At 43.7% G+C, this 18043-nt stretch overlaps 1 protein-coding gene across 1 annotated transcript in view; it reads right to left on the bottom strand.

Moving 5' to 3' along the window:
• Nucleotides 1-18043, bottom strand: part of LOC144493045 (uncharacterized) — a 275407-nt gene that overhangs the window by 116675 nt on the left and 140689 nt on the right. The window contains exons 15-17 of the mRNA XM_078211881.1: nt 14652-14778; nt 12095-12252; nt 8997-9243 (exon numbers count right to left, since the gene is read on the bottom strand). Of these exons, the coding sequence (XP_078068007.1) occupies nt 8997-9243; nt 12095-12252; nt 14652-14778 (532 nt within the window). The remainder of the gene's footprint in view (nt 1-8996; nt 9244-12094; nt 12253-14651; nt 14779-18043) is intronic.

Here is an 18043-nt window from a genome sequence, read left to right as displayed (position 1 = left end):
TACATTTTAGTAAACTAGTGCTATTATATAAATGTTCTAAATTCTAGATTAGATTGGTTTATATCTACTGTTTGCAGCTTCTGATAAAAAGCACTTATAGAGGGTATTTTGCTTTCGGTGAGGAGTCTACAAAGTTGCAATATATTTGAAACAGAAGCATATATATTTTTTATTCGTTCAAAGGATGCAAAGCCAGCATTTATTACCCAACCCTAATCCCCTTTCAACAGATCCTGCAGAAATGTCAGACACAAGCTGTTCTAGGATGTCACCCTCTTGCAAACTGTCTAAACAATCTATTCTGCAAAGTTATACTGATGAAACATCCACACAGAAATATCTGCTGAAAGTCTCATGCTGAGTCACTTCATAGCAGGGCCCGAGACTTGTCAATCTAGAAGCTCAAGCAATTCAATCCCTTTTGTGTTAATATTTCTTATTTGTTGATTCGTTGTTTGGATTTTATGGGCTTGGAAGTTTGGAAAGGGCATTATTTTTTAACACTATTATCTCAGTGGTTGGATAATCCCAAATTAGAATACCAAGACCCATTATTATCGGTCATTGGGCCCGAGCGAAATCATGGTAAAGTTGGGCGTCAGGCCTAAAACACTGTCCAGACCCGACCCAAGGCCAATCACGCCTTTACCAACAGCCGACCCGGGCACCGATCCGGCGCGCGCCCGAATCGGCCAGCAGGCCGATTTAAATGCATTTGCAGGCATTTAAATCGGCATAATGAAGCGCACGCGCCCAACTTTACCATCAATTCCCCCTTTACCAGCGTTCGGCCCAATTCGCGTCCGCGCCTTTACCGACCTGATAAATAAAAGTCCAACTTGTACTTTTATTCGGCAGGGGAATCGCCGAGGCCCACCCTTTGCGGACAACCCCTCTAACCACCCTGGCAGCACCCCCCCCCCGGATTGGATCCCTCTGTGAGGCCGACCCCCCCCCCCCCACGGGATCGGACCCCTCTGGGAGGCAGCCCCCACCCCCGGGATTGGACCCCTCTGGGACACAGAGGCAGCCCCCCCCCGGAATTGGACCCCTCTGGGAGGCAGGCCCCCCATCCCCCTCCCCAGGATCGGACCCCTCTGGGAGTCAGTCCCCCCCGCAACCGGGATCGGTCCCCTCTGGGAGGCAGGCCGCCCCGGCAGAGCACACCGCTAACCTACGGCACGGTAGCACAGTGGTTAGCACTGCTGCTTCACAGCTCCAGGGTCCCGGGTTCGATTCCCGGCTCGGGTCACTGTCTGTGTGGAGTTTGCACATTCTCCTCGTGTCTGCGTGGGTTTCCTCCGGGTGCTCCGGTTTCCTCCCACAGTCCAAAGATGTGCAGGTTAGGTTGATTGGCCAGGTTAAAATTGTCCCTGAGATGCGTAGTTAGAGGGATTAGCGGATAAATATGTGGGGGTAGGGCCTGGGTGGAATTGTGGTCGGTGCAGACTCGATGGGCCGAATGGCCTCCTTCTGCACTGTAGGGTTTCTATGATTCTATGATACCTCGATCGTGGTCTCCCTCCACCATCCTTCCCACTCACCTTCAGTCCTTCGACAGCCTGCAGCACGTTCCTGGACACTGACTTCAAGCCACAGCTGAAGGGACCGGGCTTCACACAGGTCCACTGGTGTCTGCCGGAGGAGGGGGGCGGGTCCAGTTGGAACTCTGGTGGGGGGGGGGGGGAGGGGGTGTGACGTCTCATCCCCGGGGGAGGAGAGGGGGGTGTGATGGCTCATCCCCTGGGACGGGGGGGGGGGGGGGGGGGGGGGTGGAGGAGAGGGGGGGGTGACGGATCATCCCCTGGGGGGGTGGGGAGGAGAGGGGGTGTGACGTATCATCCCCTGGGAGGAAGGAGAGGGGGTGTGACGTATCATCCCCTGGGGGGAAGGAGAGGGGGTGTGACGGATCATCCCCTGGGGTTGGGGGGGGGGGGGGGAGCGTGACGGATCATTCCCTGGTACACTACCAGCCACAGCCATCTCTCCCGCTCTCTCACACCTGCAGGGAAGAGTAATCTGTGGCTGGTAGTGTACCAGTGATGGTGCCAGGAGGGATCGACCGCAGACACGCAGCAGAACCGCCCCCCCCCCCAACCAGAGGATGATCGGTCACACCCCCTCTCCACCCCCCTCCCGCCCCAGAGAATGAGACGTCACCCCCCCCCCCCCCCACCCAGGGAATGATCCATCATACCCCCTCTCCAACCCCCCAGGGAATGATTAGTCACAACCTCTCCCCCCCCCCTCCCCCCCCCCTACTCCAGAGGATGAATGACAGAGAGGCTCTCTCCGCTCTCTGCTTTATGTTCTGTGCCCGGGCGCGTTCTGTCAGATTCTTCCCGAACCGCGCATGTGCAGGTCGGCGCTCCGACAGATGCAAATGTGCCAGGCCCCGCCCACTAGACCCGCGCTGAAAAAAGGCGTATGGGGGCGCTGGGGCACGGCTGTCGGGCGCGGGTCTGATTTACAGCCGCACCCGGCACTTAGAGCCGATTTGGTAAAATCGGCCCCATTGGAAGTTTATGCTAATTAATGGGAACATAGATTTCCAGGTGATCCTTGAGCCTCGATGATGTGCATCACTGCATCCCACGAAGACAAGAGACAGTCTGCTTTACAATAGACATTCACTTCAATTCAATATATAGTCTATACTTGGCGGGGGGCGGGGGGGGGGGGCGGGGGTGGTGGAGGGACCAGTTTCAAATTAAGGGGTCTCCCATTTAAGGCGAAGAGGAGAAATAGTGTCTTCTTTCTGAGAGGCGTTATTCTTTGGAATTCACCACCACAGAGGGCATGGGGTCTGGATAATTGAATACGTTCAAGGCTACGTTAAACAGATTTCCGATCAAAGGAATCAAGGATTGTGGAGGGCAAGCAAGAAAGTGGAGTTAAAGCCATAATCAGATTAGCCAGGATCTTACTGAAGGGGGTGGAACAGGCTCAAGGGGTCAAATATGTACTCTTGCTCCAATTTCTTATGACCTAAAAAATACGTTAATTCAATGTACGGCAAACATACACTTAATTCAAACTTCACTAGAAGTTTTGAATCAATGAAAATGTCTAACAATCTTATCTTTGTTAGAAATCATAGAAACCCTACAATACAGAAAGAGGCCATTCGGCCCATCGAGTCTGCACCGACCACAATCCCACCCAGGCCCTACCCCCATATCCCTACATATTTTACCCACTAATCCCTCTAACCTACGCATCTCAGGACTCTAAGGGGCAATTTTAGCATGGCCAATCAACCTAACCCGCACATCTTTGGACTGTGGGAGGAAACCGGAGCACCCGGAGGAAACCCACGCAGACACGAGGAAAATGTGCAAACTCCACACAGACAGTGACCCAAGCCGGGAATCGAACCCAGGTCCCTGGAGCTGTGAAGCAGCAGTGCTAACCACTGTGCTACCGTGCAGCCCTCTGGCGAGGACAAGGAATCTAATTTTGGCTTAATGTAGAAGCTGTCTTTCACCTCTGACCATGAAGTGATTTCTTGATTTTCACTTACTTATAGTAACAAATTTAACAGCTGTTGGCCACACCCCTCGCCAAGTTACAAAACTGGCACCTGCCTGACAATGTGGAAAATTGCTCAGCATGTTGTTACATTTTTGAGGTTTATGAGATTATTACATTTTTTGACTATAGCCTTTAATTTAGCGTCATAAAACCCTGCTCAGTGATGCTCAGTTTTGCTTTCACCAGGACCATTTGATCCTTGATCTCATTACAGCCTTGGTCCAAACATGGACAAAAGAGTTGAATTCAAGAGGTGAGATGAGAGTGACAGCCCTTAATATCAAGATAGCAATTGACCAATTGTGGCATCAGGTATCCGGAGCAAAATTGAAGTCGAGGGGAATCAGGAATTAAACTTGTCATTGGTTAAAGTCATATCTGGCACAAAGGTTGTGGTGGTTGTTCTCGGTCAATCATCTCAATCCTCGGACAACGTTGCAGGAGTACCTCAGGGTAGTATCCAAAGCCCAACCATCTTCAGCTGCTTCATCATAACTACATGTAGTTATGACACTGGTGGATATCTATTCAACAATGCAAAATATGGCTCAGCTAGGACTAATTTAAAATAGTGGGGTAAATCTTACCCAACCAATTCATTGCAAAGTAGGAATTTGGATGACATGAATGGGTCATTTAGCTCCTTGAGCCCATTTGACCATTCTGGTAGATTTTAGCTGATCTGTACATGTGCTTCATTTAATCATCTTTTCTCCATATTCCTTGGTATTCTTACCTAAAGAAGTCTTATCGTATTATTGAGAATTTCAGTTGAATCAGCATCTATGGACTTTTGGGGAGGTTTTCATTTCCCATAGTGTCAAAAATGCTTCTTGCATTCAATCGCATCTCTTTAATTCTAAGTTTAAGGTTATGGCCCCTTGTTCTGGATTCCTTATTAGATAAAATAGTTTATCTGTATCTAATCCCTTTATCATTTTAAACACCTCAATTTGATCACCCCTCAACCTTCTCTACTCAAGGGAATACAAACCACATTTATTCAAGCTGTCCGCAGAATTTAACCCTTGAAGCCCTTACATCATTGCACTGCACTGCACTGATTCCCAAACTTTTTGTGCAATGACCATATTGAATGCTGTTCAGGTGGGTCTGACCAAGTTATGAACGACCAAAGCACATTTCTTCACTTTTCTCTTCCAAATGACTCGATATAAAAGTCAGCACTCCATTAGTATTTTGCTTGTTTTTTATATCAGTGCCCTTCTGTATGTTCTTCAACAGCTCCTGGTCTCTTTGTATTAAGGCAACACTCTGATTTGTCTTTCTCGGATTCAAAGTGGATGAACCTCACTACAGTGAACTCCAGCTGCTCTAGTTGTTGCTCACTCACTTAGTCTGTCTATGTTCCTTGGTAACCTCTTGCTCCATATTAACCTCCTACCAATTAGTCGATAATAGAAGAAGTAATTAATAATGCCATCAAGTGAAACTATTCATGAATAATCTACTCACGGATAATCTATTACAAGGTCAGAAATGGGACTGTTCATTGACAATTCTGCAGTTTAAAGACCCATTCATAATTTCTCCAATAATAAAGCAGTCATGAGAATGGAGTTAGGGGAGGTGAATAAAGATGCAGTGCACAAACAACACCTTGGATTTACATAAGGGGTGGAATTTTCCTCAAAAAACCCCTAAGTGTCATAATGGCGAGAATACTGGAGCGATCCACGCCTGTCTGCCATGAGCAGCCTGGACCCAATCATCCCACATTCAGTCATTCTTCGGGACAGCAGTGAGTTGCCTGCATGTTCTGGGGGCACAGGGGCAAACATACCAGTCGACCTGGCTGCAAAGCGCTTGCATGCCGTTTTGGAAGGCCATTGACTCCCCCAGTGGTTGGGGATGACGCTGGGCTGTGCCCACTTGACACACTGGCAATGCCCACCAGACACCCCGACAGTGCCCACTGGGCACTGTGGCACTGCCAGAGTGCTGGGGCAGTGCCAAGAGTGTGGGACCTGATTGAGATCCCCGATCCCTCAATGCACTGGGAGACCCTGTCCCTCCACCCACGCACATTGGGACCCTCCCTCCTACATCAGCAGCATGTTTCCTCATCCCCTCCCTAATATAGATAGCCAGCATTGGGGCATTGGTGCCCTCCCAAAATGGGACGCCCTTCATGACCCTGGAATGCCCCCCATCATGACATGTCCCTCTTCATGCTCCACTTTCTATGATCCCCCTCTGCATAGCCCCCCACTGCATAGCCCCCACCTCATAGCCCCCACAGGTCCCGCCCCCACTCAGGCCCCCCTTCCTTGGCACTGCCTATGGCACAGTGGCAGTGTCCAACTGGCACTTCTAGGGTGCCCAGTGGACGCTGCCAGGGTGCCTGGTGGGCATTGCCAGGTGGGCACTCCCTGATGGGCACTGCCCAGCCATGTCCCTAACACGTGGGAGCTTCAATGGCCTCTGAGCCCCCTGACGTGACCATCATGTCTGGTCTCTGCTAAAGGAGACTAGGAGTGATTCTCACCAGTTGGAAGGTTCCGGGAGCTGGGAGAATCCAACATCGAACGGGCTATGCATTTTAAATGCTACTTTAGATATACTAATGGGTCTCACGCCCTCTCCAGGCGCAATCTGGTTTGCACCATGAGAAAGGGACTGGGACGATTGAAAACTGCTGCCGGGCGCAAAACTGATTTTCAGGCAGGCATGCTGTTTTCAGGGATCAGCGTAATCTGCTCCAGGCATGGCAATGTTGGAACATCACCCCCCACATCTTTAACCTGAGAAAAAATATGAAGGTGTTTCACATAAGTATAATCACTGAGCCAATGGTGAAGATCATTGTAAGAGTGAATAAAGGTTTGGTTAAAAGAAAGAAAGATGAAGAGGCAGGAAGGTAGGATCAGAATACCACACCTTAGGGCATGTAATGTGAAAGATAGTTTCTGATGAAGACAGTTGAAAAGGTTTGGAATGCAACAATTGGGAAATTATGGTTTGTCGAAGATTGGAAGTTAGACAATCATTAAGGCACTGGAAGAAAAGTAGTAAGGAAAGAAGTAGCGCAGCTAGTTGAACAGGCAACCTCTATCTTAATTACATTAGACTGGCTTTTGGTCTAAGCAGCAAATGTTACAAGCATTTTGTTCAACTTGTACGTGTCCACAGAGTTTCAATGGGTTTTACACAGCAATTTGCTGTCAGCAGGATGTCCAAATGGTTTGGCCTCTAAAGGCCATCCAGGACCTGTGTAAACAGCACAAGGGACTACTGAGCATCTCTTTAACCAACTAGACTGAAGAATCATTAATGAACAGCAGAGTATGAGAAAGGAAGGGTCAGTGAGAATAGTGGATTTCATGTCAAACTGAGTACAGCAAACAAAATAGAATAGAAAAGAAAGATTGATTTAAAATCTTTGGCAAGATTTAAGAATCCATTATTAAAGATGAGATCGCAGAGTACTTGGAAGTGCATGATAAAGTAGGACTGAGACAGCACGGCTTTGTCAAGGGGAGGTCATGTCTGACAAATCTGTTAGAGTTCTTTGAGGAGGTAACAAGGAAGTTAGATAAAGGAGAACCAGTGGACGTGATTTATTTAGATTTCCAGAAGGCCTTTGACAAGGTTCCGCACAGGAGACTGTTAAATAAGTTAAGTGCCCATGGTGTTAAGGATAAGATCCTGGCATGGATAGAGGATTGGTTGACTGGCAGAAGACAGAGAATGGGAATAAAGGGGTCTTTCTCAGGATGGCAGCTGGTGACTAGTGGTGTGCCTCAGGGGTCAGTACTGGGACCACCCCTTTTCACAATATACATTAACGTTTTGGAGGAAGGAACTGAAGGCACTGTTGTCAAGTTTGTAGATGATACAAAGATATGTAAAGGGACAGGTAGTATTGAGGAAGCAGGGGGGCTGCAGAAGGACTTGGACAGGTTAGGAGAGTGGGCAAAGAAGTGGCAGATGGAATACAATGTGGAAAAGTGTGAGGTTATACACTTTGGAAGGAGGAATGGAAGCATAGACCATTTTTTAAATGGGAAAATGCTTAAGAAATCAGAAACACATTATTCAAGATTCTGTTAAGGCTAACTTGCAGGTTCAGTCAGCAGTTAGGAAGGCAAGTGCAATGTTAGCATTCATGTCAAGAGGGCTAGAATACAAGAGCAGGGATGTACTTCTGAGGCTGTATAAGGCACTGGTCAGACCCCATTTGGAGTATAGTGAACAGTTTTGGGCCCCATATCGAAGGAAGGATGTGCTGGCCTTGGAGATTCACAAGAATGATCCCTGGAATGAAGAGTTTGTCATATGAGGAATGGTTAAGGGGGGATCTTATTGAAACTTACAGGATACTGCGAGACCTGGATAGAGTGGACGTGGAGAGGATGTTTCCACTGGTAGGAAAAACTAGAACAAGAGGGCACAACCTCAGGCTAAAGGGACGATCCTTTAAAACAGAGATGAGGAGGAATTTCTTCAGCCAGAGAATGGTGAATCTGTGGAACTCTTTGTCGCAGAAGGCTGTGGAGGCCAGGTCATTGAGTGTCTTTAAGACAGAGATAGATAGGTTCTTGATTAATAAGGGGATCAGGGGTTATGGGGAAAAGGTAGGAAAATGGGGATGAGAAAAATATCAGCCATGATTGAATGGCGGAGCAGACTCGTTGGGCCGAGTGGCCTAATTCTGCTCCCATGTCTTATGGCCTTATGGAAACAAAGATAGACAAGGCAAAAAAAGTTAAAAATACTCCAACAATAATTAAAATCTGAAGGAATGAGTCTCTTGTTAAAATTAATTTTCAGTGCCAGGGAGGTTGTTCGGCAGTAATTAAGCCTTATTACATTGTTAAAAGGGTATTTAGACAGGAATGACTTGACCTTTTGTCCTTACCTTAGGGTGGAATTGTACCGGCACGTCTGCCCGAGATTCATACGATCCCACACGAGGCCAACAGAGAATGCCGTTCTCCGAACCTCACCCGCCTCTGGAATCGGGGCGGGTGTGCCGGTAAAATTCCAACCATAATGTCAGTACAGCAATTGCATGTTGCTCACTGCTTTTGAATGGGCATACCTTGGACAGCGACTTATGGATTTTCATATTTAACTACATATGCATGCTCACTGGAAACTGTTGTCTGATTTTCACAGCAAAATTCACCCCATTATCTATGTCACCAATAGAAGGGTGTTGCAGTGAGCTCCTAGGTAACTCACTAACTTTTTGCAACTGAGTTAACTCAATTAAACAGAAAAGAATAATGAAAAGCATTCAAGCAGAACCTTCAGCCACTTAAAATATGTACAAAAATGTTCAGGGGACTGAAACTTGCATTTGAATAACCTAGTTGTTCTTAAAGAAAAATACATTTTAGACTGGAAAATAAGGCTCGGCTTTTGTTGCATCAATCAGCTATTATGTTGGAAATTGTACACCGTGGAACATACCAGCAAATCCCAGCACGCCTTACCAAATTCTCTGCAGTTTTTATTGCTGTTTTGTAGATCCTGTTTCAGCTGCTCCATCTCTGCCTTAAGGGAAATGTTTTCATTTTCTTTTTGCTGCTTTTCCTTTTCCAGCCTCTGAAGATCCATCTCTAGGCCTTTCACCACAGCGCCTTGCTTCTCAATTTCTGTTACCTTCCCTTTGATACTATCACGAGCCTGGAGCAGGTCTGTTTCGGACTTCCTCAAGAGGTCATCTCTCTTCTGTATTGCCTTTGGAGGAAACCATGCAGAGTATGTATAGTGCAAATTCACTTCTAAGGGCATTATTTAAGTGGCCCAAAACCTATGCTTAATCACTTGGATCAGAAGTTGATCGTGCCCATCAGAAGCTGCATTAAAGCTTAAATCAGAAACATCAAAGTGACTATACAGCTTCAAACAACACATCAACCACAGAACTGTGTTAAGAATAAATCTATAGGCTTATGATGAAGGTGACCAGCTGCAGATCCATCTTAAGGCCCTGAAATATGAATCAGCAGTAGGCAATTTCATTAATTTAATAGATATGGTTTGAAATTAATATTGGTGCTAAAGTGATCTTATAATCCAACATATGCTTTTAAAAAATCTGTTTACCCACACTGGACTGCAATTTTAATCAAAGAGCAGCTTAGGTAACTGAAAGGTTTAAATCACAGAAATCATCAGCAGTCTATTTTGTTTAATCGTGTTGCAGTATTTCTATTTTGTGAAGTAGTGTAAAAATGAATTATATCCAGGTTACGTTTGAAACAACCCTCAAATGAACAAAAAGATAACCCTCACCTGACAATTGCTAGGATGAAATAGTTTTCCTTACAAATGATGAATGTCGCTATGTATCTATGAAACTATTAAGCAACAAAAATATTTTAACCGAATGAATGCTATTTGTATGTAATACTTGAGTTAAGTTAGTGCCAGTTGTATACTAGCTTTTTCCCCCATGTCTCAGATACTTGATTATATTGTACAGTGAACTTTCTGAAATGCAAGTATTATTAAGTTGAAACTTTTTATCTGGGCTAAGTTATTACTTATTGTGTGGCTATATGTTAAAAAACACAGCATCTGTTCATTTTGTTTTACTTAAAAACACACATTTTATTACATTTCTAGTTAATTATAAATGAGAAACTTGTAGGACAGCAAATTGTCAGATATTTGCCTCAAGCGAGTATCAGTTTTGACCAATGTTTATGCTAAACTGCTCATGACTTTTTCCACATTGTGAGATAAGCAATCAATTTCCCAGCCAGCAGAGACTGGATTAGAATGTTTCTCAGGACGTTCAACACACATTGATAAGGAGTGTAGAACCCTGAGTAAAAGTAGCTATGAGGTAGGTATTCTAGTAATTGGATTATTGAAAACGCTCACAATCAAAATGATTCCTCCTTATTATTAATACATTGAGGAAAAGTTATATCTATGGGACAAAAACCTTTTTAATTACACTTGTGAATCTTCATCTATTACCATTACTAAACAATGTTTTCAAATCTGTTATTTCTGAAATGATCAATTAGTGCGGCACGATGGCACAGTGGTTAGCACTGCTGCCTCACAGCGCCAGAGACTGGGGTTCGATTCCTGGCTTTGGTCACTGTCTGTGTGGAGTTTGCACATTCTCCCCGTGTCTGCGTGGGTTTCCTCTGGGTGCTCCGGTTTCCTCCTACTGTCCAAAGATGTGCGGGTTAGATGGATTGGCCATGCTAAATTGTCCCTTAGTATCGGGGGGAATAGCTAGGGTAAATGCATGGGGTTATGGGGATAGGGCCGGATGGGATTGTTGTCGGTGCAGACTCGATGGGCCAAATGTACTCCTTCCGCATTGTAGGGTTCTATGATTCTATGCTTATAAAATAGTCTCAAATGTATAATAGTTCAATATTTATATCCTTGCATGCCTCTGTGGGGGACGATGGTGTAACTGGTGGGCTATAGTCTAATTAAAAATGGCCAAGCAAAGAAAAGGACACTACAATGGCCTGATGGAAACTGTGGCTAACATCAGAACAGATGGTTTTAACTCTCGGCTGAGTATGTAGACTGCTCTGTTTACTTGTAACAAATGGCTTTGGTTTTATGTTGGGTAATAAAGTCATTCTAATCGATCAAATGGGCAGGAACCAGGAGTTAAACAGGTTTAGGACACTGCCCTAAGCTCGGGCAGACTGCAATAAACTAATTTGGGTGATATGCCTATGGTAAATGACTACATGCAGAACTGCATCTATTCCAGTCAGTCTCAAAAGAATAAATATTGGAATTTTGAAGAACAGAACCGGAAGAGAAGAACCACAGAAGAAGAAAGAAACTTCAGGCTTTAAGCTTGATGAAGTCTGATCCCTCTCCATGCCTATTCAGCATGAGTGGATAGAGACACCCCTACAGGTCCATTAGATGAGTATGAATTGTAAACATCCATGTTTGTATACTTGTTATAGTAGATTTATAGGAGAATAGAAGCATTGATTTGTGATACAATGTAAGAAAATCAGTCTTGTAGCATTTATAAGTATTTAAAGTTTTGTTACATTTTCCTAGTGAATTTGTGATTTGATATAAAGATAAAATCTTTGTGTCTATCAATTAACTGGAACAAGGGTCTTGGATAACATTGGCACAGTAGTATTTTCATTAGACTAGTAATCTGGAGAGCCAGTGTAATGTTTGAATCCCATAGGGGCAGATGGTGAAATTTGAATTCAGTAAGAAAAAAGGAATTCAAAAGCCTAATAAGTTGATCACAAAACCATTGTTGCTTGTTGGTTCATGAATGTCCTTTTGGGACACGTTACCTGGACAGGCCTATGTGGGACTCCAGACCCATGGCAATGTGGTTGACCGGAAAACGCTCTTTGAAATGGCCAAGCAAGCCACTCAATTCAAGGGCAGTTGGGGATGGGCAATAAATGCTAGTCCAGCCAGTGACACCCAGATCCCATGAATGAATTTTTAAAAAGACATTGGCGTTTAGTCAAACATGTTATGTAATTCTGTGTATTAAATTCCACAATATTTTGGGAATATACAACTGGATGATAATATTAGCCCCTCTGCTTTAATTGCTCACCTGCTCTCGCTGGTTGTATAGTTTTCGACTGTTGCGGAGGTCGTTTTCCAGTCGAAAGATCTGCTGTTCCAGTTTGGCTGACTCCATTTGGTGTTTTTGTAACTCAGAGGCCACATCAAGTTGCAGGCTTTGGACAACTTTCTCTAAGCGAGCTGCATCTTTAGGTAAAATGTTAGGTTCAAAATGTTACAGAATGTTATTAAAGAATTTGATGGCAGCTAATAATGAAGCAGTTGTGCTAAGTTACAAAAAGGACAGATGACAAAGAGAGGGGCCAAGGATCAATCAGCGGGTTTAACAAAATGTGGTTGATTAAGAATGCTGTTTATAACATAGCGAACAAATTTGACACTTTAATCAGTTTGAGGTTCTGAATGTCAGCATCCTGACTTATTAATAGAAAGATAACAAAATAACTGTCAAATTGCTAATGTTGCATTCAGTATTGGAATGTTGATTCTTCTTGTATATTAATGTTTTGTTTCTTAGCAGAGGATCATTGGAATTTCGTAATCTGCCTAAAATGAATGGTCTTCAATACCTGTAATATAATTTAGGATGCTCATGCCTTTTAGCGGTTTTGGAAATTGAAAATGTTGCATCTTGAATAATGTTGCACCCTTTCTATCCAATCATCTTTACATATTTATTTTTGTTCATGCTAGCAAGAATACGCATTTGGTGTTGAAACCTAATTGAGAAGATGGTGATGAGCTACCTCTGTTTAGATACCGGATAATACATGACTATGACTTCAAATTGTAACATGTGTTTCTGAATGTTCTTTGGTATGGGGACAAAAGTATTGAAAGAGTATGGTAAAGTAGTGTGATGGAATACACTTTATTTGCCTGGATTAGATACTCAAGAAATTTAACACCATCCACCAGCTTAAACATCCTCCACTTGTGGTTGGTTGTGTTATATCTACTAGGTGCACTGCAGGAAGGCACCAAGGCTTCAACAGGACCTCCAAAACCAGGACCACTATTCTGCCTGGAAAGACAAGCGTAGATGGTGAAAGAATGCACCATTACCTCAGGTTACACTCCAACACAATTTACATACAAATTAGGAGCATGAGGAGGCATTTGGCTCCTCCAGCCTGCTCCGCCATTCAATAAGAGCTTATCTGATATGATTATGGCCTCAACTCTACATTCCACCTATCCCAATAACCATTGATTCCCTTATCAAGAATCTATCTACCTCTGCCTTAAAAATAATAATTGAACCGTCCTCCACCATTCTCTGGGAAAGAAAGTTTTAAAGACTCACACAATCTTCTGAGAGAAAGAATTTCTTCTCATTTCCATCTTAAATGGGAGACCCCTTATTTTCAAACTATGGCCCCTAGTTCTAGTCTCTCCCACTTGGGGAAATATCCTTTCAGCATCCACCCTGTCCAATCTGCTCAAGATCCTATATGCTTCAATTATATCACCTTTCAATTTTCTAAACTACATTGGATACAGCCTGTGCAACCTTTTCTTGTAAGATAAAGCCACCATCCCAGGTATCAGTTCAGCAAACATTTCTGAATTGCTTCTATCATATTTATAGCCTTTCTTAAATAAGGAGATCAAAACTGTACACGGTACTCCAGATGTGGTCTCACCAACTATACAACTATAGCTAAACATCCCTGCTTTAATATTCCCATTGCATTAAACCACAACATTCCATTTGCCTTCCTAATAACATGCTGTACCTGCATATTAATGCTTTTTCACTTATATACTAGGACACTTAGATCCCTCTGTATCTCAGAGTTCTGCCATTTAAATAATATCCTGCTCTTCTACTCTCCCTGCTAAAGTGGATGACTTCACATTTTCCCACATTATACTCCATCAATCAATTTTTTGCCCACTTACAGTGCGGTGACACAAGATTAGCACTGCTGCCTCACAGTACCAGGGACTTGGGTTCAATTCTGGCCTTGGATCACTGTGTGCAGTTTTCACATTCTGCCTGTGTCTGTGTGGGTATCCTCTCGGGGCTCCGGTTTGCTCCCACATTCCAAAGATGTGCAGGTTAGATGGATTGGCCATGCTAAATTGTCTCTTAGTATCAGAAGATGTGTAGGTTAGGTGGATTAGCCATGGTAGCATGGGGTTACGGGGATAGGGCTGGGGAGAGAGCCTGGGTAAGACACTCTGTCAGAGAGTTAGTGCAAACTTGATGGGCCGGATGGCCTTCTTCTGCTCTGTATCTTGTGGTGTCACTTAACCTATCTATGTCCCGTTGAAGACTCCTGATGCCCTCTTCACAACTTCTTTCCTACCTATCTTTGTATCGTCAGCAAATTTAGCAAACATACATTGGTCCCTTCATGTAAGTCACTGATATAAATATCAGGCCCCAGCATTGATCCCTGTGGTTTAATATTCTGTGTGATTGCCCATCAGAAAGTTGCTTGGAGTTAAAATCTGCCGCATCATCTTTCAAACACCGTTCTCTCTATACAAATAAAAAGCAAACTATGCCTGCAAGATATTAAAACATTATCAACGATGATGATATTTTCACCTCTAATTTATAATAAATATGTTACCTTTAATACCATTATTCTTTTGTTCTGTAACAGTGGTTAACTGTGCGTTCATCTTGTGCACCATCCCCTGATAGTTGTTGATCTCTTGAGCAAACTCAGAATGTTGAACATTGACTTGTGCAAGATCCTAGAAGCACAAATTTAAAAATGAAGGAATGATTTAATCTGTTATATTAATAAAGCATTTTCATGTAATGTTGGATACAAAATTAAAAGAGAGAAAAATAAAATATAATTTGCAAATGACATTACTCCCCAGTAATGCAGTTACTTATTTCCTCCTACACCATGAGACCACATAACTTTTACGAAAGAAACACAATAGAGTCGACATTATCCTACTCTATATTTTCACAAGTACCTTTTAGTGCAAGGCTTGCTTATTTAGGAAGATGGGTGTTTTGGCTATGTGGCAAGAACAACATTGGTTATAGTCAGTGCTATTGAGAATCTTATACACACAATATCTGTTTTAGGTGGATGTACTGGCACATGGGAGTCATTACCTAACAGTTTGGAAGACAGTGCACAGCTGGGGTGTTGGGCATAACTACTGTGGCAGATAGAACCAAGTCTTATTTTGCGCCCATAGAAATCAGTAACAATACATACCAATTTCTTCCCTTATACATTTAAATTGGTCGTATATGTATGGTTAACAAGCTACATTTAATGGATTGAATGTTCCAGAAAACAAACTGATGTGGCTTTGATGCACCAAGAAACAGATGCAACTTTTAAACGATTTTGTCCTTTCTCATGTTGAATAAATAAAACTTTTCACATTTCTTAAAAAGTGATTTCAGATGTCAAAAGATGCAAGATTATAATTGACGTGATAATTAGTCTCACAAAGCAGCAGTTAAACAGTGTCAACAGGGGTTATCATTTCTGAATTGTGGATGACTGGCATTGTGTAACAAAGTAGTTTAGCTTGTGATCTCTAACCTCTTCAGCATGTAAGTCTGGATGCAGCATGCTAAAAACTTACAGGTTTTCAAAAAGATATTCATAATAAGTATGGAACTCTCCCATATAATTCAATAAACACCACTCATATTTATTGCCATTACATGACTGGAGTTCAAAATCTGATGTAGCGCTATTGAGTGTAGCTAGTATGTATTAATCCGAGGTAACTCAAAGATAATAACAAACAATACATGACACAAAGTTATTGTGGACAGTGCAGTGCAGTGATAGCATAAAATTACAAAGGGATATTGATAGACTAGGTGAATGGATGAAACTGTGGAAGATGGATTTCAATCTAAGCAAGTGTGAGGTTATTCATTTCAGATCGAAAAAGGATAGATCAGAGTACTTTCTATATAATATGAAGTTAAATACAGTAGATGTCCAAAGAAACTTGGGAGTTCAAGTGTATAGATCTTTAAAATGCCACAAACGGTTGCAGGAAATAATCAAGAAGACTAATGGAATGCTGGCCTTTATATCGAGAGTACTGGATTATAAGGACACAGAAGCTATGCTGCAGCTATACAAAACCATGGTTAGACCCTGTGAGCAGAACTGGGCACTACACCTTAGGAAGGATATATTGGCCTTGGAGGGAAGGCAACACAGGTTTACAAGAATGACACCTGGACTTCTAGGGTTTAATTAGGGGAAGAGATTATACAAATTGGACTGGTTTTCTTTAGAATTTAGACGGATAAGGGATGATCTTATTGAAGTCTTATTTTGTGAGAGGGAGGTCATGCCTCACTAACCTGGTGGAGTTTTTTGAAGAAGTGACCACAATGGTTGACGAGGGAAGGGCCGTGGATGTCGTCTATATGGACTTTAGTAAAGCGTTTGACAAAGTCCCTCATGGTAGGCTGGTGAAAAAGGTTGGATCTCATGGGATAAAGGAGGAGGTGGCTAGATGGGTGGAGAACTGGCTTGGTCACAGAAGACAGAGGGTGGTAGTGGAAGGGTCTTTTTCCGGCTGGAGGCCTGTGACTAGTGGTGTTCCGCAGGGCTCTGTATTGGGACCTCTGCTGTTTGTGATTTATATAAATGATCTGGAAGAAGGTGTAACTGGGGTGATCAGTAAGTTTGCGGACGACACAAAATTGGCAGGACTTGCAGATAGTGAGGAGCATTGTCAGAAGCTACAGAAGGATATAGATAGGCTGGAAATTTGGGCAAAGAAATGGCAGATGGAGTTCAATCCTGATAAATGCGAAGTGATGCATTTTGGTAGAAATAATGTAGGAAGGAGCTATATGATAAATGGCAGAACCATAAAGGGTGTAGATACGCAGAGGGTCCTGCGTGTGCAAGTCCACAGATCCTTGAAAGTGACGTCACAGGTGGAGAAGTAGTGAAGAAGGCATATGGCATGCTTGCCTTTATAGGACGGGGCATAGAGTATAAAAGTTGGGGTCTGATGTTGCAGATGTATAGAACGTTGGTTCGGCCGCATCTGGAATACTGCGTCCAGTTCTGGTCGCCACACTACCAGAAGGACGTGGAGGCTTTGGAGAGAGTACAGAGGAGGTTTACCAGGATGTTGCCTGGTATGGAGGGGCTTAGTTATGAGGAGAGATTGGGTAAACTGGGGTTGCTCTCCCTGGAAAGACGGAGGATGAGGGGAGACTTAATAGAGGTGTATAAAATTATGAAAGGCATAGATAGGGTGAACGGTGGGAAGCTTTTCCCCAGGTCGGTGGTGACGTTCACGAGGGGTCATAGGTTCAAGGTGAAGGGGGGGAGGTTTAACACAGATATCAGACGGACATATTTTACACAGAGGGTGGTGATGGGCCTGGAATGCGCTGCCAGGCAAGGTGGTGGAGGCGGACACACTGGGAACGCTTAAGACTTATCTAGACAGCCATATGAACGGAGTGGGAATGGAGGGATACAAAAGAATGGTCTAGTTTGGACCAGGGAGCGGCGCGGGCTTGGAGGGCCGAAGGGCCTGTTCCTGTGCTGTATTGTTCTTTGTTCTTTGTAAGTCCATGAGATATAGGAGCAGAATTAGGCCATTCGGCCCATCGAGTCTGCTCCGCCATTCAATCATGGCTGATATGATTCTCACCCCAATTTTCCTGCCTTCTCCCCTTATTGATCAAGAACCTATCTATCTCTGTCTTAAAGACACTCAATGACTTGGCCTCCACAACCCTTTGTGGCAATGAGTTCCACAGATTCAGCAGCCTCGTCTCAGTTTTAAAGGAATGTCCCTTCACTCTGAGGTTGTGCCCTCGAGTTTTAGTCTCTCCCACTAGTGGAAACATCCTCTCCATGTCCACTCTATCTAGGCCCCTCAGTATTCTGTAACTATTCAAGATACCAACAGGAAAAGACAGATAAAGATAAACTATTTCCACTGGTCGGGGATTCTACAACTAGGGGGCATCGTCTAAAAATTAGGATCAGAC

The sequence above is a fragment of the Mustelus asterias genome, chromosome 4, assembly GCF_964213995.1.
Source record: "Mustelus asterias chromosome 4, sMusAst1.hap1.1, whole genome shotgun sequence".
Taxonomy (NCBI): domain Eukaryota; kingdom Metazoa; phylum Chordata; class Chondrichthyes; order Carcharhiniformes; family Triakidae; genus Mustelus; species Mustelus asterias.
The sequence above is the reverse complement of the archived record's forward strand: the minus strand, read 5'-3'. Positions and strand labels throughout refer to the sequence as shown.